This window comes from Anopheles arabiensis, chromosome 2, assembly GCF_016920715.1.
Source record: "Anopheles arabiensis isolate DONGOLA chromosome 2, AaraD3, whole genome shotgun sequence".
NCBI lineage: Eukaryota > Metazoa > Arthropoda > Insecta > Diptera > Culicidae > Anopheles > Anopheles arabiensis.
Genome location: NC_053517.1, coordinates 1,074,696 through 1,097,756, shown reverse-complemented (window position 1 = coordinate 1,097,756; position 23,061 = coordinate 1,074,696). Strand labels below are relative to the sequence as shown.

Sequence of the window (23,061 nt, the reverse complement as noted above, 5' to 3'; positions counted from 1 at the left end):
CCTACGTTTTGGGTTTTTAGTCTTTTATCTTCTAGGGTAACGCTTCCCAGAACATGAACTACTGCTAAGTGTCCTTTCTTCTTCGCCGAGGGATATGGTTAACTCATCAAGAAATTATACGATGATTGCTATGCAAACGCTATTGTTTCGAGCAATGTTTTTTCTTTCTTTTCAAAATCATCTCCGCACTCTCGACACTTACCTCACGATCCTTAGCCGATAGCTCCTCCGTCAGGGATCTTGTTCTGCTGTCCAGCGCCGGCTCCTTGGCCGGGGAGTCCGTTTCGCCTCCGCTGCAGTTCGTTTCCGCAGAGTGGTTCAGCTTCTCACTGCTGCTCGCTTTGTGGCACTCGCTGACGGTCGACTCTTCCTTCGTCTTGCCCTTCGACACGCCTGTCGCACTGTCGTAATCCATCTTGTCGCCAACCGTGGTCGGCGGCGATTGGGTCGGCGATCGATTGCTGCTGTGATTGTTGTTACTGCTGGCGAGGCAGTTGTTGTTGTTGATGGAGTGCGCCAGAGCGGCCAGCTCCTGCTGCACCTTACGATCGAGGTCCGGTGTGCGGGCGCGCGCCATCGGTGATCGAGCTCCGCCGTGGGGCTTTTCGCTCGGACTGAGCGCTCCCTCCGGACGATGGATGCTGCCGCTCTCGGAGACCGGTGTGGTCGAGGGCGATGGTGGTGTGATACCGTTCTGTTCGACGATCATCGGCGAGGAGACCGTCGGTGGTGTCGGCGACGTGGCCAGTGGCAGGGACGGTGGCAGTGTCGCCGAGGTGGCAAGCGATGGCGGTAGTGGCGGTGCCGTGACGTCCATATCGTTACCGTCGTTATTGTTGTTGTTGTTGTTGTTGCTGACTCCGCGGTCCGTGGTCGACAGTTTCTCCTTGAGCGAGTTTACCTCCTTTTCCGCCAACGTGGCACGCTGTAATGGAATCGAGTGGGGGAGAAAATAAAACAAACCGGTTCATTAGTATATGGGATCTTTGTGTTTTTTGTTTGTTGCCGTTCGGGTGGCTTTTCGCCGCGAAAAGAATTAAAATCGTTTCAACATCGCACCAACGATCGTTAGCAGTTATCTCGATTCCTGACCATACATCCCTTGCCCCGCAAACCCCGCCGGCAGGGCGTTCGTGTCCTTCGAATGTTCTTGAAAAGATTTAAATTAATCGCATCGAATAAAACACGTTACCCCGAACGACCGAACACACGTACGTACGCAGCCATTAAACGTGGCCGGTCGTTGGTGTACCCGGTACGGTGGTCCGTCAATTTGTGTTAAATTGAATTTTTACGATTGTCTGTACTCGGCCAGTCAGCACCTTCACGCACTCGCGCCGTGTTCGTCATCCTTCCTTTTGCGTAAACACGTGGGCTGTTGTATTGTGTTTTTTTTTCTTCTTCTCTCCCCTGTTGTGTGTTGTAAGATGTGCCTTTTTTACACCGATCAAGGCCACTTCCGAAAACACACTTTGAAGGAGTCACACGTATCCAAGCAGTCGCATTGCCCAAGGAAAAGCCCCGACAAGCGAAAACGACAACTCATTACATCTAATGCACCTGTTAAGGGTCTTGTTTTTTGCGCACCCAATCGCTCTAATGCAGGAATGATTCATGTTCAAAACTTCAAAGCAAACTTCACCAACACTCGCCTGAACGACGGAAATCGAAGCTAATAGACTATAAATATCGAATTCTCAAAGCATCCGACTAAAAGCCGCTCCGATACAGCCCTGGTTGAGGAAATGTTGTTACAAGCCGGTTCAAAAATTTCACTACCCACACTCCTTGGGGCCGTGACTTCTCGAGCTGATGATAGTTTGTGTGCGAAGGAAGGCGCCCATTTCTTCGGCTCTCGACAAGGTAAATAAACATCGTCCGATCGACCAAGAGTGGAGATGATGAGCATGGAGACGCCGAAGGGCAACATAAATTTCTCAATCTTCACACCGGCCCAGCAACATGCCCGGGACAAGTGTTTGCTACGCCTGCTGCCAGCGTCGCCCAGGCCAGCATCGTCGTCGGGAAGGTCGTCGAACGGTTTCGAGGAATATTGAACGCGTGAAAATTGATCCAATTAGCAAGATAAACATGCGCACTCACACATACACACACACGCATCGCTTTCTAAGAAGTGCGTTATGGAGCGGCACCTCCCTCTCGAACGGACAGGCCCGCGCAGCCGTGCACCGTGCTTAATTAATGTTGCAATTAATATTTTAATCCAGTCGCCGCCGTGTTTGATGCTGGTGTGAGCAAAATTTTTGATCTCTACGCGTGAAGCGGGGCGCATGATCGATGGCGCATAAGCAATGTTTCCGTTTCACGCGCGCGCGCGCCCAGCGAGACTGACAGTGACACGTGACTGTGAGCGAGGATCAATCGCGATCGTGAGTGGTTGTTTTGTGACAAGATCACACTCAGAATGGGGCATCTAAACAAGCTGACGCGCGTTCTGGATCGCATTTTACTCTCTTAAGAGGAGATGGGCGCGATGCTTAAAAATAGATCAGTTACATTTCGAACCAACTTCCTCCGGGCTCACGCGGAGCTATCGATTATCCATATTTATCCACTTCGCTGTTTTGGATACACCGAGCTGAGTGGTTTGAGGCATGTTTTGGTAAACCTCCATGCACCAGCACCACCACCACCACTTCAGCTAGGGAAACGGAACTAGGAAACGCGTGCAAAGCATTTCGCTTCCGGTGCGGTACATGGGAATGTAAAAATCGCGACGCATGGAGCCATCTGTTTGGCAACTTCGCTCGGTTTCGCTCGGTTCATACACGTTGGGGTAGCCGAGAACGACTATGGAATTCTTGTGCGCGTTATGGGGCGTTTGTTTTGGCTAGCGATTCATTTTAAAAACACCACCACCACCACCCAACGGCAACCGCAGTTTGATTGAAAAACGACTTTTCCACACGAAAACCCTGCGGAGCAGCGTCGAAAGGCGTGCGATAATTATTTGGATAATTAATGCTGTAATTATAGCCACCAGCCAGCCAGTGCCATTGCGGGAAAGGGTCAGCATGCCGGGCAAAACAAATACCCAAACCGTCTGGCGCGGAACCGAACTGCATTGCGCTATCGTGCATCGTGGCGATATCGAGATGAGTTGGTAGCTTTGCTTCACCAAATCGCCCTAATATGATGATGCATCGATATTAGCGAGTGAAGTTGGCAAACATGTGGCAAACAGCGAACAATTAAATGAATTCGATTTGCCGTTCAATGTTTCCAACCCAAAACGCCAGATACGCGTTAATGGAAAATTTAAACCAAATCCCTTCGTACGCTCGCACCAGACATTCTAGCAGTTGTACCGATTTAAAAATGGCTCGGTTGGTTTTATTGAAAATTGCTGTAAACAAAGGCTGAACATTGAAAACAGATGCTCGCCGTACAGGATGAGATCATGGACACCGGGGACGAACAAAAAAAAAACGATAACGACGAATGGTAGTAATTTTCCATTCAATTTTCACAACCCCCACCATTTTCGCACCGTCCATGCGTACGCGCATGCAAATGTTCGGTGGGCGTTTTATGTTGGGCCGGAAAATCGCACATAAAACGCATCGATGAGCTGACAATTGGATGACCAGCTTTCCGGTCGCCCTCCCCCCCCCCACCCCACCGCTAGCGTATGTGCACGGGGCGGATATTGCATTGTCTCGCGCCGCAGTGCAATTGGTCTGCGGTTGACCATTCGCTGCACTTGACATGAGCGTGGCGGGGCTCTCGGCAACATTAATTGCTGATAAGTATCAGTTTTTGTCATCGGCAGCGCAGCACTAAAGCCCAACCCGCCCAGTACCCGCCTTCATACGCATTGTGAAGGTTAAAGGTTCAGCGTTGTCTGTCTGGCGGTGGTTTCTTTTTTTTCCCCCAATCGTTCTTCACCATTCCACCATCACGAGTCGTGGGTAGTTCCATCCCATTTGCACTTGAGTACGCAAACAGATCGAACGGATTGGTATTGACAACGCTTTCACCAACACCGATGCCGATGGTCTGTTTGCCTGTGTGTGTGTGTTGATGCAGTTTTGCAGTTGCAATTGGGATATGCAATTGGAGCTGTCTCGTTCGAAAGCGCCAAGTGGCTTTCTCTCTTACGCCCGTTTGCATTTCGATCACCGATACCAGCCCACCGATTCCAATGCGATACGATACTACCGAGACGCCACGGCCCTGAAGCACATGCGCATTTCACCAGCGACCCGACCCCGAGTGTGTGTGTGTGTGTGTGACGGTCCCGATCGATCACAACGGATGCACTTCCAGCTGGGCGCGACTAGGCGAAGATTGTTGTATTTGGTTTGGAAGACGGCGTTTCATCCAGGTTCTCCAACGTGTACCACAGCTGGAGTAGTTGCTGGAATGACATTTGACAGCTCGAGACGACACGAAGCAGATGGACTTGGACCCAACATCAGCGCGATAATCGAAATTGTCACAATAGTTTGGAACAAAGTCTTTGGCCGGGCGTAATTAGCGCGTGAAACACAGTCCGTGGGCCCGAAACTCAGCACAACGGCTCAAACGGCTCTTGGCATTGGCATATCTCGACCATTCAAGAGCACCAAATCGAATGCACGTTCATTCATTTATTTGCCCTGCCCTCAATCTGTCACTCGGTCTGCATCGCTAGACCGGCGATATTAATTTATGCACAGATGCGTTCCAATGTGAATGAGACCCCAACTTCCACCACCACCACCACCACCACCATCGACACAGCCACATTCATTGGTAGACTTTTGAGTTGAATGCCATTTTTTGTGACTCGTTTTCACTTACAGTTTGGCATCATTTTCCCATCATTACCATATCGCCGTCGACGACGTGGAGGTTTTTGCTTCTCTATTTCTTAAATATTATTTTTCATTCATTCACACTCATACACATACTGCGTCCCGTTGTGTGTCCTCCCCGTGCGTTGTACCCTTTTCCATTTCCCGATCGGTGTCGGTCTGGTGGCCAAGATCGCGGGAATGATGATCGCATAAGATGTCGTTTCACTTTTTTTCATTCATTCCGAACCATCTTTCCATTCATCGTGCCCGAGCCGATGTGCCCGTAGCGCTTCTTCGCCAGCCTTCCTTCACCACACTCTCGCACACCCGTTGATCTGGGAGGGAAAAACGTCATGTCGATTCAATTTCGGTAAGGATCGAGCTTCTTTTTTTGTGTGTGTTTGCTGCCTTTGCCGCGCACTGTACCCGTCTGTACTTCGACCAGATTCGATTTAGATATTTCTCACAGTCTGTTCAAGCTTCGTCTGTCTACCACCGCCAGCCCTTGGAGCGTACCCCGTTCCCGAACATCAATACCCCAGCGCTCGACGATCAGAAATTCCTTTTGCCGCCCTCCCGCCTTTTAATCCGTGTGCCTGTGTGATGGTCCCGATCCCCGAAGGTCTTACGCTTCCGCTCCCTTCGTCCCTGCATCACTTCCTTCGGTGGCTTTTGTTGTTGTTGTTGTTGGCATATGCCCGCTCGTCGCTCTTTCCGGACCATTTCGGGCACAATGCATGAATCAAACACAATAAATGTATGCTCATTTGAATAATAAGATGATCTCGTTTTTTTCCTCTTCCTATATCGTCCTCAGCATCCTCTTCCTTCTGTGTGTGTGTGTGCGTTTTCCCCTCAATGTCTTCGACAATCACGCGATGGAATGACGAAATTCGTCATCCCATTCTGTGGGTTCCCGCTGCACTCCCTGGTCCCCGTTCTCCGCACTCCAGGTGAGGACAACGAACGCTCAATTACCAATTCCCGCACTGTTCTCTGTGCGTTCGGCTGTGCAGTTGTAGTTGCTGTTTGGCGTGCTGTATGATTTATGGTAGTGAAATTTAAGCCGGGACGTTATTGAATTCAATTCGGTTGAGCGATTTTTTCATCCACGCCACACCACACCGGGCATTAATTTTTGAACATTTCGGTTTTCTTTGCGAGATGCAGCCTCAACCCTGCTCAATGGTAAATGATGGAGCCAAACGAAAAAACAGAAAAACCGAGCCTCAAAAACAATCTCAAAGACCTTTCGATTTTTGCTTCCGGCCATCGTTATCAACACCCTGCAAGGGAAGCGGGTGGCACAGGCAGCATGGATCGGATCAAAAGATTCTAAAACGGGTTGTACTTTTCCTTTCGGGGGAACAGATTGAGGAAGAAAAAAGTGTAAAATCGCACTCGCTTAATTAGCTAAAAAGCCAATATTAGAAGCCAACGAATCGAGCACTGGGAAAAAAAGAAAGGATGAGCATTTCCCGAAGTGGGTTTGAGAAATTTTAATCAAATTTTTAACCCTTTTTCGAATTCGATCCTTTCTTTTTTCTGAGGTTCTCCCCGGGGTTGTCTCCCGGGCGATGGGAGAGGGTTTACCGCCCAAGCGAAGAGATTATCTTTTTTTGTTGAGCTGCTGCTGCTGCCGTAAATGTGCGATTTGTTCAGCGATTGATGAAGATCTTGTCTAACAAGACCCTTCAGCTTGGTGGGGAAAGACAGTCCGTTGAATCACTCATTAAAATGTTCCGAAATAGGAAAACCGCACTCGAAAAGGCAGCAGAAACGGGAACCGGGGAGAGAGAACCGCCGTTCCTGCCGTTCGATGGGATGTAAAAGTATTTCGAAAGCCAAATGCTGGTACCGCGAGTTTCCTGTAGCACTCAACTCTTCAATGACCAATCTGGGAAGAGGTTCCCAGTTTTTTTGTTGTTGCTATGTGCAGGATAGGCAAAAATGTGAACGACTTTGCGAAAGGATGGCTTACACGGCGGTACAACATCGTTGGAATTTTCGTCAATTTATTGGATGCTTCCGAGTCATTGCGAGCGATGGAAAGGCCAACCCTTTGATAAGGACCTGAGGAAGGTGTATTATTTTTGAGAGTTACTGCGCCCTTTCGTCTGCGGTCTTTGTGGGCGGGCAGTTGAGGTACTGAGGATTTTGAGTACTTCATTAATGGGAATCCTTGCTGTTTCTGTTTTTTTTCATCTGTTGGTTGGATTTCTGGCAGCTATAATGCGAAATATAATTCAGTTGTTCAATAACTTTTATGGCTTTCGTGTAATGTACCGATTTGTCTGTTGGGGAACCCGTTTGCTACGGCGAATGATGAGGACGCAACAAAGAGGGTGAGCATAAGAAAAGGCTTCTGATGAGCATCAATTAAACCGGAAATACGAAAAGATTCCCCTTTGGCAAAGGATGTTCACTTCCGTTACCTCTTTTTGTAGGGAATGATGATGACGAGCATGAGCGCTGTAGAGAATTTAATGTTTAACGGTTATATTTACATACAACTTTTGGTTTTGAAGAGTAAAAAATAATTCATAGTTTTCTAACATATAATCCAAATAAATAAATTATCAATCGCTGTGAAGTGTTCACACATTTCAAACGTCCACAATGTACTTCATCGTTCATCAAACGAGACTTAAAACATATTACCCGTATATTGCGGTTTAATTGATCGTAAAAAAAACTCTCCCAAATATTCATTCACTTCCCGCTTCTGGGATCCACTTGGAACAATCTGAATCAAACACTTACACACACACACACACACACACTCACAAACGGTCGTCACCGATATCGAACCGAAAACTATTAAAACCCAAGCGCCGAACGACCCGTATTTTGCCTCTCCGCTCGACTGGTTCGCCGTCGGTGTTCAACGGGGAAGACGAGAAGCAGGTCCGGTCCCTACCAGCAAACATGTTCCAAAACCGACCGTCCATAATACGATATCGACAGTTTCATTACGATCCATTTAGCCCGAGTATTAAGATGTTTTGTTTGATAAAATTATTCCTCACGCCCATCGTGCGCTGCGCTGCGATGGCGACCCCTGTGCATGTGCTCGTTTGCCCTGGGACACGACGCGGCGTGACTAATGAAATGACGGCGAATGAGTGCTCATTGAAAATTCGATTTCATATCTTTTGAAATGATGCTGCAAACGGCACCAGGGAAGTGGATGGGTGGATGAGCCGAAGCCCGATAAGGAGGGTGAGCAATTGATTCTCGAAAACTTCTGTAATTCTCACTGAACGGTGGAAGTTAAATTGAATCCGATATTAGTTAGTATGTTGTGAGGCAAACACGCAACCTTCCCGCAAGACAACGCTGTATCATTTAATCGAATTTTGATGATTCAACTTCTGCTCAACATCGAACAATAAACCTACGATCGATCGATTGAAGCAAGTCTTTCAATCAAGTGCAAAACATAAATCTTTGCGCTTTGTGCGACGCTTCCGGTTTGGGGCGTCCAACGTTCACAATCTCATAAACAGCGACACAACCTTTCCTCAGGTGCTTGATAAAGTGTTTTTCGGGGGTAAGTTCCTTAGCGGTTTTGGTGCCACGTCACTCGAGTTCACTTGCTCGTTCGGTTTCTGTTTTATTACACGCTTCGAAAGCGGTCGATGGACGGCTCGCGGATGTCGAATTTCCCACGCAGATCTGCTGCGAACAATGGAACTGCTGCTCCACTGCCATGCCGTCCGACCGCTAACCCCACCCCGCGTGGCCTAACCACATTCTTTCCATCCTCTGCTTTAGTTTTGGACCCATCCAGCACAGCTTCGAGACCGTGGTGGAGATTATTCTTGTGCACTGTGTGGAGGCAGAAGACGCAAACACATAACGAGCACACTGGAATACAATTTCGATTAATTCTTGAAAATTGTTTTCCTTTATCTCGTCCAACAAATCTCGTCCACGGTGGAAAAAATATTGTATCGACACTCAGACCTCAGTTCCGAGTGCCACCCAAACGCACAAACCATCACACCACCCTTCGGCATTGCTCCACAATGAATGTCATCTCTTCCCTTGCGGGCCTCCGATGAGTTGTTCGGTTAACTATCGAGCGTAAAAAAACGCCACATCCCAAAATTTGCTTCCGTTGGTCGGTCGTTGAGGCCGGCCTATTATTTGTCATTCGATTGTTCTCCTAACATCACTTACAAACACACCAAACCTCCCCGTCACAGTGCTGGAGCGCACTTGTGCGTGTGCCCATTCATTCACCCAGCAAGAGGCGAGCTGCTCTTTCTCTATTTATCGTTCCGAATCGATCCACAATTTGTCGTCGTCGTCGTCGTCGACCCTTTGCGTGAGCCCGTCGTTGAAGTAGGTAGGCCATTTCTTGAACTGTCTTGGGAAAGGCGGAAGGCGGAAACAATAGCATGACAAGAAATTGACGAAGATATCCACCACCGTGGAGGGAAGGGCGTCGAGGGAAGGGAGCAGCGGACGACAATCAGTCCTTATCAGCTCATTTTTTATTTATTTCTATGGTTGCTCCATTTCCGTCGCTATTTTCCATTGCTCCCTCCCACACTCTCTGTGTGTATGTGTGAGGGAGTTTGTAGTCGGATTCAGATCGGCACAGAAGCACAAGCTGCGTTTGCTGGTTTAATTTAACTTTATTCACGTTTGACGTTCGACCCAATGTTTCTCGTCGGTGCTTTCGCGGAAAATCTTCCACCGCCAATTGCTGAGAGGGTGCGCAGAGGGAGCAGTGCAACGGAGAACTCCCATGGGGTGGGATGGGATGAATGCGAGGATGCGTTTTGTGCCCACGATTATCCCGCGAACTCTCCTGGCTCGTTTTCTTGCTTCCCCGTCGAAACACAAAAAAAAACAAGACAAAACAACCGCCAGCATGAAACAGCAACGAGCGTGGCTCATCCGTGGTGACGGTAATAATAACAGACAACAATGATTGTAAAATTTGAATAAATGGCAAAGTCGTTCGGGAATCGAAAATCGAGTCACCACGGTGTGCCACTTTTTTGTCTTGTTTTCGGTTTTTTTTCCCCACTTCTAACAAGTGATGGAAAATGGGAAAACTTTTATTCCTGTTCGACCTGAATGGGGAAAACACAAAACCTAGGAAAAAAAACTGCGCACCAAACAGGAGGCGGGACTTTTCATCTTGTTCGATCTTTATGCTTCGTCAGGATAAAAAAGAACGGTAAATAAGGGCAAAAATTGACCTCGGAACGGAAAACGCTTCAACCGGGGAGCGGGGAAAATGGGAAGCGAGAAGCAATAATGATAAGGCAGATTAGAAAAAAGTGATATCAATTACCGGAAGAGTGGACGGGGGTGATGAGAAAGAGCAAAGCAAGATGAAAATAAAAAAAAAAAACGCGAAGGGAAACGCGGCATACCGTGGAGAAGGTAAACAACGATACCAGTTGAACTGTGACAGGTCGACCTGTTTGCCCTAGTGGCCGCGGAAAAGCCTGCGCTTTGAATGGGAAAGCCGAAGAGGGGAGTGAGTGATAGGTTAATCGAAATTGTTCCTCCCTCCGATGGTTTTTGAGGCGGCTTTATTCATGAATTACGTCATGGAATTCGCTGTTTTTATGCAAAATTATGATATTTAGAATCTTTATTCTAAAATATCCATTTTAGAAGGAGTTTTCAACTAAATATATTAAAATAAAGTATCTGCTGTGTTGTATAATTAATCGTATTGGGGCCACTTATCAGTCCGCTCACACCGATATGTCAGCGTTTTTACGAACCCCTCCAGCTCGTTTAACGCGTTTTCTGCAGGTTTTGAACAAACATTTCAAGCTAAAAAATCGACCGATCATATTCACATTCGCTTTGATTAACACCCGCCATAACCAGCTGCTTGCGCGACGAAAAAGGGGGAAACGGGTCCAACGGGGGTGAAGATTATAAATTAGCCTCCTTCAAAATCAGCGTTCCTCCCTCACCACCACGCGTTGGAGGAAAATTTATTTCTATTCATTATCATATTTGATGAATTTTCACCCGTACGCCCAACACACATCTCCAGCTTCTCGTCCCCTTTCCGAGGGCAATGTGTGGCATGGCAATGGTTCTCTCGTTAAAAACAGCGCATCCCATCGCATCCCCGTGCCACTCCCTGCACATCCCTTGGTGCTAATCAATGGAAAAATGCCAACAACGCGCGCACCCGCCCAAACGCCTATATGGTCGCTTTTAACGACAAAATCATTATCTCCTTACATTATGTCATGCTCAGCAGCAACCTTAAAGGCAGCCTGCGAACAGGAAAGAACTGCACTGGGGTGAGAAGGTGTGCAAAAATTGATGAGCTCAAGTTCCTTGGAAGCTTTTTCATCGACCCCGCGACAGGTCTTTTCTTCTGCTGCGGCTGATCAGAAGTTTTGACGAACAATAATAAATATGATGCGTGTGTGTGTGTTAAAAACGATAGGAATGGGAACCAATGTTGGCAACGTAGTCTTTCGACCCGCGCACACAGCGATGGAGGAAACGGGCCGTGCTCTATATCACACATCCTTCTGGAACCTATTTATAAACAAACAAATGGTTCAGTTCCTGTGTCCCCAGGGAAGTGGGTGCGGGGGAGTGGGAAGTCAGACGTGAGGGATGTGATAAGAATGTGCCACAGTCAGCTCAACTGTTCGATAAAACGTATGCGAGTGTGTGTATGTGTGTGCCTTCGCGTGTCGAGGGAAGGAGACCACACCAGCGATACCACATCTTGACGCCTTCCAGCGCGTGGCTGGAGAAGCTGAAGATTGAAAATAATTAAGCTCATACGCAGCCACACACACACACACCCGTCCACGGGGTTGAAACGAGCGCTTGATAACGGGTTCCATGTGCCAGGAGTGTGGTGGGTATGCTGCAAAGAAGTACGCTTTTGACAGCACATAATCAATCAATCGAAGGATGTGGTGCGGAGAGCGAGAGCTAATGTCAGTTTTGCAACATTCGGAGTGACTACGTCACGGGTGCGCGTCAAATCGAGATGACAACGTCATGAATATTGCTCCGCCGGGTATTCACCAGCCCCGACAACGACAAGATGGTCGATACATTAGAATAGAAATGGCCATTTATTGACTGCTGCTGCTGCTGCTGCCGCCGACGGCCTCCCACCAGCAATGAAATTCAATTAGATAATGAAACCATTGCCATTTGCACATCTTCTTCTTGGCCAACGCAAACGCAAACCATTCTTTAATTATAGTTCGATAGCACAGCAACCGTAAGACGTTAAACATCTTTTACTAGCGCATTCTCCTCCTCCACTCTGCACCTCTTCCAAAGGTAATTATCTCGCTCGCAAATGTAGCCGATCCGAGCCGACGCTGGAGAAATGTTATCTCCATTATCGAGAAAACGATAACAATAAACACCGCCATACTGTCGGCTGTGCGGTGGGTGCCAGTATCGACGACCTTCGGGGCACCCTTTTCCTTGGGGCGGTTTGCCGGTGCTGGTGCTTGTCGGATCATTACTAATACCTGGGATACTGGGCCCCAGCACCCAGCACCACTCCAACCCACCGGAGAGACGATCCCTTGACGCCTCCAGACGCTCCAAAAATCGACTTCACCGACTCCCGAAGCGGTTAATGTTGTTAATTTGGTATTCATAAAATTCGACAGCTTCCGTGAGCTGCGTAGGATTACAAATTTATCTCCATTTCCTGCTACACTGCTTCTTTGTTTGACTTCCGGACGCCCGCGTGCTCGCTGGCCACTGTGCGCACTCCCGCATTTCGGTGCATGCTTTGGTGAAATGATTTGTAAACATCTTAAGTGGATGTCTGCAACCTTAAGGCGTATCAAGAGCAAATCTTCGGAGCAGCTCTAGAGACACTCCAACAAGCAAAAGGGCCGGGTAGGGCAGGAAACAATCACGACCAATATCATCTCAGTAAAAAGCGACGCTCGGAAGATGCAACATTCGGAAAATAACCACCAACTTTGAGTGTTTTTGTGTGGAATTCGATCTGTTGGAAAGTGTGCTGCTGGGTAGAAAACTGAAAAGAAATGAAGCAAAACAAACATCAACCACCCGACCAACCCGACACCCGACGAATTTCGGGACTGACTGCCCAACCTTCAGCCATCGCTCGGGATGACTTTCGTGATTAAAATCCACTTTAAATATTTATGAATGACCGTCATTGTAGTTGCGCCCGGTGGCCACTGCCGATGCTCGATGGAGCAAGAATCAAACAGCGTCGTCGACGTCGTCGTCGTTGTCGGAACCATCATTAACCCGACCACCAGATTCTGCGAAATTCGTTCGCTAGACGGCTTTTTTTGCGTATCGATGCACAGCGCTCGATTCGCTTGCGTTCCGAGGGGCAAATTCTAAACGACGACCTCCACCGGAACCATGTGGCTGTGTAGGGTAACCGCAATAGATAGCAACAACATCGTCTCGTACAAAAATTGGGTTCAATCCGGCTGCCGGTGCCGAATGAAAGACGCCCCAAAATCCCGGCGCGAGTTAAAGGAACAAGATGCAACGGGGAAAAAATACACTTCAGGGAACTGAACGGCCTGCCGCAACATCGCCAAAATCGGGTCCACTCCACCGCGAGCGACAGACCATCATAAATTCATGCGCCAAGCCAATGGATTGCTGGTTTGGAAGGCGCAGGTCGAAGAGTGTGTCCGACCGGCACTCGGTTGACTGGTGGCAAATATTTGCTTTCCATTAAAATCTGTAAATCCTGACATTCGGCGCTGCATTCTACAAAATCATCGACCGCTTGCCCGGTCGAAGGAGGAGGAGGAGGAGGTTTTCTAAAACCGCCGGTCGTTCGTTTTTCTTTTTATTTCGATAGCTGCTTTCAAATTTTGCACAAAAATTGAGGTTTTTTTTTGGGTTGCTGCTTGAATTCATCTCGTGAAAAACGGCGTCTAGGGACTGGTGTGTTTGTGCTTGACGACTTGAAATCAGTAGCAGTGAATTATTTATTGATTTAACAAATCCTTGAAAACCCCCTTCAAAACTTTTTGTGGATTTTCTTCTTTCATACAGTTGTCGCGACTTGTACTCGGGGTAATTAGCTTGGATGGCCCAATCAATCAGATGACCCGCGATGGCTTGCAACCAACCACCACGACGCGATTCCTATCACAAAATGCATCGCCAATTACGTATGCACCCAACCTCCGCCTCCAGCTGGCATTGACCGCGAGTGGAGAGAACAAAACAAACATCTAATTGCAAAATAATAGCTTTTACCCTGTCCCCTTAAACCCGCCCCGTTCGATGTCGGTGTCATGTGCAACAATTGCAATCGACAATGCACATACAAAAGCGCACACCAAAGCAAGCAAACAAACGAGCAAAACGGCTCAAACGCAAACGCTTGGGGAGGGGATAAAACCGACACAATCACGATGTTGCTGTTGTGTTTAAGGCGCATTAATTCCAATTGATAAATTTTTAATTATTCTACCGATATTGCCTATCGTTTGTGTGTGTGTGCTTTCACGAGAGAGCACCAGTACAGAACAACAGTATTAATGTGTCGCATAAAGGGGGAAAATCGTACGAAATCCCGATTATTCATTGGCAGTCGTGGTCGTGGAAAACCCTAGAAACGTGGAATAAAACAACCAATACACTCGGGCTGCCAGATTTGAATCCAATAATTTTTCACTTGCATCCTTTGTAAGCGTCGACCAGTCGATGTGAATTCAATGGACTAAAAATGCTCCCCCATCCTCGACGCATTTTTTCCCCTTTTGCCGCGTAGTTCGAGCGAATTTCCTTTCGCTGAACGTTTGCTCGAGATGTGCATCGCAGCAATAAAAGCATCAAAAGACGAACACACAAACATTGCGCGTCCGCGTTATCTGGTAAAGGGCTATTTGATGGAGTCTTCGTGGTTCTTTTTTGTCCCCTCAGTAACTCCCTCTCTCTCTAAAGGGTTAGCACACGTTCGGTTAACCTCAAGCTCAAGCCGGACGGTTCTGGACGCTTTTCGAACGTCTGAACCGTTTTCCGTGGCCCGAGCGGACGCCAAATCCGGCGTTTTGATTTATCGAAGTGGTTCGACGCGAATGTTTACAAGTCATAATCTCACCCGACAGAGCATTCCGTGTGCTTCCGAATCGCATCGTACGGTTCACCGATGATCGGGTCGGTTTATCCTTTGCTTTTCCCTGTGCGAGTGTGCGTTTTTTTCACTCAACCTTCTTCCCGTCCATTCTCTTCAAATGCAATCGGAAAAAAGGATTTTGCTTTTTCTGCGGACAGCGGCACAAAAAACGACGCCTTAAACCAGTGGATAGTTCATTGAAAATTCTGAACGAGCACGGCAGACCAGTCGCATCGCATAAATCACCGATCGAATGGAGCGGCGTATGGAGCTGGAAACACAAACTGGCTTTTAGAAGGATCATTTCTTCCCGAAGAGCTCTTCCCGGTGAGAGGCAGAAGCATCATAGAGGGATAGGAAACTGTTTACATACGTATTAAGCCACCTCATCTTCACGTATGGCAAAAGGCCACACACATACACTCTGTGTGGCGGGGTTTTTTTTCGAGCGAGATTTGTATGCTTTCCCTTCTGGTCATGTACGCTGCAGTCATCCTAAACGGCACTGGAACCAAAATCCAATGCAACCGTTCGATGGTGTCGAATGATAGGTCGTTCTTGTTGAAAGATCTGCACGGGTGGGTGGGTTTTTGTTTATGCTTCTAAACGGCCAATCCTGCAGGCTACGAAACGATTCGAACGATTGCAGCTTACGGTCGAACGGGATTGCTGCCATTCGTCACTTCATCCTTTCGATTTACCAGGCGCTTCTACCCCGCTCACACACATGGGACGAGATGTAGGCAAAAGGACGCGTGATGAATTGACTGATGATGATAGCAACACAAACGCAAACAGACCGACCGACCGACCGACTGACATTGCCCAATGTGACGGTTTGATGGTTCGAAGGTTCACCTTCAACACGGAACCAACAAACTTGAAATGGAAAAAAAACCACCCCACGATACACACGCAAAAGGGCAGTAGAATGCATCCCAAAAAAAAACAGAATAAAAAACGGACAAAACAACCACAGGAAACACGGGCGGCGGACAACAACAGGTCACCGCAGAGAGCACTCCCAAAGGGGGAATTCAGGAAGCGACGAACGCTCGCCAAAAAATGAAAGAAAAGCGCACAACCCCCCCCCCCCCCCCCCGCACACACACACATACGAACACACAAAAAGGATGGCAATGATGTGCCGTTCTGCAAGTGCCGCGGTTCTGCAACGGTTCACGCGTGCATCGCCGTGTATGCATGTTTCGGGCTGCACCAACAATAACAACTACCATCAACCATCGGGGGCAAGTGATCCGGAGATCTCTGCTCCATACTGTATGCTCACATCCTCATCCGGCCCGGTTCTGGCCCGGTGGCCGTGCGCTGCAAGGCCTACGGGAAAAAAGCACAGAAAAAAGAACGAAGGCCACATGGCCTGAGCTGTTGATTTTCACAGTCAACTGCAGACACTAGGGCTCACAATTTCACGGTAAACAGCGCACATGCACAATCGACAATCGGGGCTGGAGATGCGCAAACGGATGCAATTCTCACCTTTCCCCCCCGGTTTTGTGTTAGGGATGGGGCTGGAGGAAACTGTCCCGGACCGGACGACAGCGGGCGCGAGGTTATCAGTGCAAAATGACCGCAATTAGTATGCGCCCAATATGTGGGAATTTAGCGTTTTTTGATTGCAGCTAGAAAGGGAAGGTGAGGCGATGGATGTAACGGGATAAACTGGGTGGTTTGGTTTGTGTTTTTTTTTTGGTCCACTCCTCTCCCCTTCTCCATTTCTGCATTTCCGCTCGATCTACCGCGCCTCAGGATGCGTGGAAATCGGCTCACTGCAATGGTCAATGGTTGCATTCCCGCCGCATGCAGTGGGATGTAATTGGATTTTTGCGCCAGTGCACTTTGGCCGGTGTGCCGTTCGTTTCGGCATCGTACGCAGCGGCAGCATCATCATCGTCATGTGCATCGTCATGTGCATCGTCGATATGATTGCAGCTGAGACCACGCGCAACGGCAAACGATTAACAAACTCCGCGGGAAAACACATTTCGGGCCGAGGCGAGGCTCAGGCCCTCGAAACCGATGGGGCGATGATGGCGATGATGATGTTCGTCCGGCACTAAATACTGTGTGCCACCGACCGACCCCAACCCCAGCCCCATGGTCGTATGCACGGGACATATGCACTTTTGAACACACCCGGTATGTACCACCCGTGGCGCAGTGTGAGTACGTGCAGAGGGTGCATCCGTTCGCTGCAACTGTACGCTCAGCGGACAAGACAAACAGGATCAATTTGGGGAAGGTTAATTTTTGACTATTTTGCAGATTGGCCGGGATTTGTTTATCGGTGGGGTGATTTCTTTCCTTCCCTTTACGCGCTTTTTTCTGCCTTTCGCCGGACCTGTTGGCGACCACTTGTGCAATGATGACCCGTTTGCGCCGTTTGATGGACGGGAAGCTCGTGACTGGATGGTAATTGGATTTTTATTCGAGCACCGTGTGAAGAGTCGATGCAATTGGGAAGATTAAACGTGATCAAGTGTGTTTGGCTGTGTGTGTGTGGAGCTGTGGAGAGAGAGAGCTTGACGGTGGAGTTTAGTGTGTTATCGCTGCTGGTGTCAAAGTGCCAAAAAGGGACGAAAGTAGTGAAACAGTTTCATTGACTTTTCCCGTACACGAAAACAGCAATGCAAGGGAAGTTCCTTTTTGGCGCAGCTTCATCATTCGGATGAAAGAAAAACACACGAGAGGGGTCGATAATTACTATTTAAAAATTCACAAACTACTTCCGAAGGCAAATGTGCTCGCTTGACCATTTGTTACCGCTTTCCAATTCCACACGAAATAAATATTTGTAACATTTTTCCCGTTTTTTTTTGCGCAACCCCGGGTGGGAGAAAAACTTTTACTTGCTCGATGCGAGCTAACCCGCCTGAACTGCAACACATCCAACCGACAGCGTCCCGGGTTGTTCCCCGAAAAAAGGATCCCGGTCCCGGCAGCCCGGTCGAAGGATATGCACACATTGCGCCACGACGAAAGAACAAAAGCTAATTAACGACAACTGGACCGACCTGAGCGTAACAGCTCGCCCGTTGCAACACTGTCGTGGTGGAGCGAAAGGATTTATGCTTGTTTGATCTTTGTTAATTTCCTCGCTCTCTCCCTGCTTCCCGATCGTGGTGCAAGGGTGTTTTACAAGGGAGGACGAGGGCACTACAGCACACACAAAACGAAGCAATTAGTCTGTAACTGGGCTGAGCTGCACAGTCCATTCCAATAAAAACCTGTGCGGAAAAGCAAACACTTTCCATCAGCACCGAAAAAGAACTTTACCGCGAAGGACATGCGAAGAAACCGGCCCGTTACGACCGTGGGTGGAAACCGGGCGACGAAACAAACACATTCAAACGGCGAGTGGCATGTGTGTGTGTGTCTGTGCACGGAGCAAAAAATAAGAGAAGGAAATTAAATAATACATATTTAATTGGGTGCAGACCGAAGAGCGAGCGGCCGGGCTCCACCGAGTGGATGGCAAATGTAAATAGGTATTGATTCGTCGGGTAGGTTATTATTCCTTCCTAAGCAAATAGTACACCAAACCCCGAAGGGTGACGACTACGCTTACTAACATCATTATCACATTCACACACTCGCACAACAGGCCCAGGATTGGAGGGGGCAGAAGAACCCACCAAAAAAAAGAGAAGAGAAAACGGGCCCTATCTTCCGGCCCCTCGGTCAAGTGTATTGGCCGACGGGTGGACCCTTATTTTTTCCTCGCTCTTCACTCACTCAGCGCAAATGTAATTGAAATAAGGTATCATTTCGCCCGTGCACACAGGTCAGAAAACTCCTTGCAGTCTCTAATTTATATTTTGAAAGGACCAGCCCTCGGAAAAGCGGATTTTTCCATTCCCTTAGGAGCGGACAAAGCGAACGGGGGTTAGAGGCTGACCTGGCTAGCTGACTCGCCACTCATGGATTGCGTACCGCTAGACCGACCGTACAGAGAGATCTGCTATCTGCAACACCCGAAAAACCCTTTGATAGCTAATTAGCGAGTGTCCACCACACCACACGCAAAATGGCGCAAAAGGGGCCGACCTGCTCCTGCTGGTCAACGGCAAATAGATAAAATTCAAACGAATCACAACTGTGCTTCGAATTTCCAACCCCTTCGGGAGGACACGCAAACCACCATCACCACCACCACCAGCATCTTTTACAGTGGAAAGACTAGCTTCATTCTCTGTTTGTTCTTTCACTTCATAAACGGGAAAAGTGGATCCTCTTCTCTCCATCAGCTCATCCCAACGAACAAAAAAAACCGGTCCATCACGTCGTAAATTTTAATTAAAAATCAATTTCCATCAAAACGCACTGTCGACTGTTCAAAGCCAAATGGCGACTTTTTCCGATAACCATTTCCGCTCCGAAAAACCCTTTTCCTCCTTCTCCTCCTCGCCAAAAAGCATCCAGTTACGCACCAACGGCTCCGGGTGTCCGTTATCATTCCGAATTCTATAAATTGATTTCATCTTCGCGTAGTTTCCAAAGACCCTTTTCCCTCCAAGCGAGTGGGGAACCTTCAGAGACAGCCTTTGCTTCAATAAATACTCAATAGCACGCTGGATGCCACATTTTTCCGGCCCATTTCACGGTCCATCTTCGGCAAGCGAACAACACGATATCGAAAGTCGCCATCTAATGGGCGGGGGGAGGTGGGTAGGGTAGTTTGGGGTTGGAAAGTGAAAGAATCTTTCGAACCAATATCTCAAGCGCAATACTTTCCGATCGGCTTGTAACATTGGAAAACTCCAGCTGTGCCGCGCGCTAAATCGACACCGTTTTTCGGGCAAGGCAGAACGGGCAGAAGTTTTGGGAAAGAGTTACAAAGAAATTTTACACAAAACAGACACAGCGACGCCAGATGCCGGAGAGATACGCGCCATCCCTTCGCTGTTGGAGGGGAGGGGCCCGAATAAAATATCAATACCGTAATTAAAAGTGTAATTTTATTGAAATTTAATTAAATTTATACATCTACGAGGGCGTGTTCGAGCTGCCGTGGAAAATGGAAAACTCGATGCTGGAGATTCTTCTTCTTCTTCTTCTTGTATCGCTGTAGCGTTTTATTCCAACATTCACCAATCGATATCACCACCACCATCACCGGCCATCACCAACAAAGACGAGTAAGAAGCTTATTAATATTCGATCAATGGAGAGGCATCTCTCACACCTCGTGCTTTGGCGTGGAAAGAGTTTTCCATTTGCGCGTTCCGGACCGTTGTGTCCTTTCGATCGGAAAATCCGATTGTCGGGTTTTCCGATGCTTGCGGTTCGAAGGGTTTTGTCTCCTTTTTTGGGCAGGAAAGGATTAAAAATCGTACTGCGAGTGAGACGGTAGAAAATCGATACAGACGCGCGACAGGAGCACGTTGCAATGAGAGCACAGCGATCCTTTCATCCCTTTTTTAAAGTGTATGTGTGTGTGTCTGAGCTGGTGCCGGTAAGGAAATGAATTATTTTTACGATTAATAAACATCATTGGTACGTGATTCGAGAACAGGCACTGCTTAAGAATTTTAACTCCTCCTCGGCACCCCTCGGATGGAATTAAAACCGGAAGCGCATTTCCAGCGGCCTTCCAACATGGTGGCAGCAGACAAGCAGTGTGTAAAAATGCCTCTCCGTCTGTGCGTGTGTGTAACGCTCATGAAAACCATAAAATATGCAAATTGCAGCATAAAAATTTAATCGAATAACACCACAGTCACAGGGACTGGTGTCGGCGTGCTCATCCCTCACACAATCTGTCCAATATCTCACACGGGCGGCATGCCCCGGCACGAGCAAGTAATCGCTCACATGCAGAATTATTACGCCCGAGAACAAATACATCGCACCTTACGTACAGCGGAGGCAAACGCACATATGAGCCGGAGGTTTATTTGGCACTCACACAACACTCAGCGGGAAAAAAGGCGTCGCTTGAGAGACGCATAAGAAAGATGCGCCACAAACGCAGCCAGGGGGAAGCAGTGGTGGGAAGGGGAGAGAGGAAGACGTGTCATAAATAATATGCAAATATTATTAGACATTAAAATTATTTCCATCCCTTCCGCAGCCAACGCAATCGTCAGTGTTTACGGCCAAGCTATGGAAAAATTCTCGCCTTCAAACCTGCCCGTGGAAAAACAAAGTTGGAAAATTCTGGCTCCAAATGGGGTAAAAAATTAGCCAAGGGGTTTAGACGCACACACATGGATGAGGCATCCGTGCTCGATTTTCGCTTTGATGAATATCGCACACCTTGCATCGCCATCCGTTCGGGGTACTTTCTTTAAATGTGTCCGAAGGGAAAACGAACACGATTTCGGCACAATGAGCTGCGTTGAGGAGTAAAGAACATCCTTCTACGCCCTGCTAGCCCTTGGTGTGGATAAAAGAACGCTGAAAAATTAATGCATCATACACCAAAACACTCTGTTTTTTTGGTCGGGATACGAGCAGTGAGCGAAGCACTTTCCTCCTATCGATCGATTTAGTAGGTCACAGTGATGGGGTTCGCGAACAAACAAAGGCATTACAGCACGACGTGGCAGTGAAATTGAAATTTATTTCCTCCGGCAACCGACACGGGCTCGAACGCGGCGGTTCGAACACGTAAAAGGATTTTTTTGATTGATATCAAAGATCAAACTGTTCCACCATGCTTCTCTCCCTCTCCTCCCCCTATTAATCCCTTTGTTAAACCATCCCGATACATGTGGTGAGGTGATGGAAACGAGGAGAAGAAAGAAAGCGAACGCGGGAGCATATTTTTATTTATTAACATCCTCCCGCGGATTCCACACCGTGCTTAGGACAACCGTCTCCTTCCCTATTGCTTCGGCGCGGTGGCAAGGGAATCATGATCCCGCAGCTCCCAGCGATCATCAAACATGCGAACCAAGGCGGGGGGCTCCTATTTCTCCTGTGCTTCTCCCATGCGCAGCCATGCTCGATTTGGCAGCTCAATATTTCACCGAACGCTTTTCCCGAAATGAGCATTTTCCCGCCTTTCCTTTCATTTCATCTTTCGGGAGGGGTAGGGCATCACCCTATCTTCTTTTGCTCGAGTAAGCTGAGATAGTACCAGAAGGGAGTGGTGGAGGGAAAAAACATATCGCAAAGCCGTCAATTTTACCACACGCAGCGGAAAAAGCGGAAGGAGAGAAAACTCGCTCGCAGGATGAATAACGAAAAATTTGCATACACATAACCTACGCGAATATGTGTGCCCACAGCACCCAGCAACTCGGCAACGGCATCGTCATCAATTATTAATCGGAGTATCGTTCGGAGGCTTCCGTGGCGTGTGCGCGCGTGGTCTCGCCAATCATCCGTGTGTTCCGAGGCGCTTACAAACACACACTCGTATCGACGAATCGAAAACCTTCGTGGGAAAACAGTAAAAATAATACGCACAAACATTGGTTTGAATTTTTAATTCTCACCCTCTTCCTCCTGCGCTGAAGCAACACCTTTTCTCCCCAAGGGGGTAGCAAACAGCTTCCGCCTTAAAAACGGAAATGAATCGGATCAATACAGGACCGGTGAACGGTGAAATGAAACCGAAAATAAAATACGACCCCCGGACGACGAAGCAGTTAAACGGCGCAACAGTGGCGTCGGTGGTGTGGCACCCGCGATAATAACAATAAATTTTGATCAATGGGCAAAATATCTGTCTCTCGCGAATTGTTCCAGCCGGTGCGTGTTGGGGTTGGGGGCGTGTGCTCCAGCAAACCGGGAAAAAGTTCAGTGTCATCGAGCTCACGAGGTTCACGAGCGCCCCTCGGTTCGGTGCGCTCTATCAAGCTTTTATATCCGTTTTTATATTTATGATTAAATTTTATTATTTTTATTATCATTACACCCGCATCCTTCCCGGCTGATGAAAACCGCTCGCTTCTTTTTATCCCTCTCTCTCTCTCTCTCTCTTTTTCCCCTATATCCTTCACTCGCTCTCACTCTTACGATAATTGCAAAATTCTTTCTCCCCGACAGCCGCGAACTGTGCACGGAACAGCAGCAGAACTGGGGATTTAATCAAAAAATTCTTATCCACCAGCTCAAACTCAGCAGCCCGGCCATTTGCATTGAATTTTCAAATTATCAATCTAACTTTCACTCGGCTCGGAT

The 23,061-nt window shown here is 48.0% G+C and overlaps 1 protein-coding gene across 9 annotated transcripts in view; it reads right to left on the bottom strand.

Moving 5' to 3' along the window:
• Window positions 1-23,061, bottom strand: part of LOC120897112 (homeobox protein cut) — a 169,519-nt gene that overhangs the window by 93,157 nt on the left and 53,301 nt on the right. For all 9 annotated transcript variants that reach the window (XM_040301749.1, XM_040301735.1, XM_040301804.1 and 6 more), the window contains exon 3: window positions 203-925. In XM_040301749.1, the coding sequence (XP_040157683.1) occupies window positions 203-925 (723 nt within the window). The remainder of the gene's footprint in view (window positions 1-202; window positions 926-23,061) is intronic.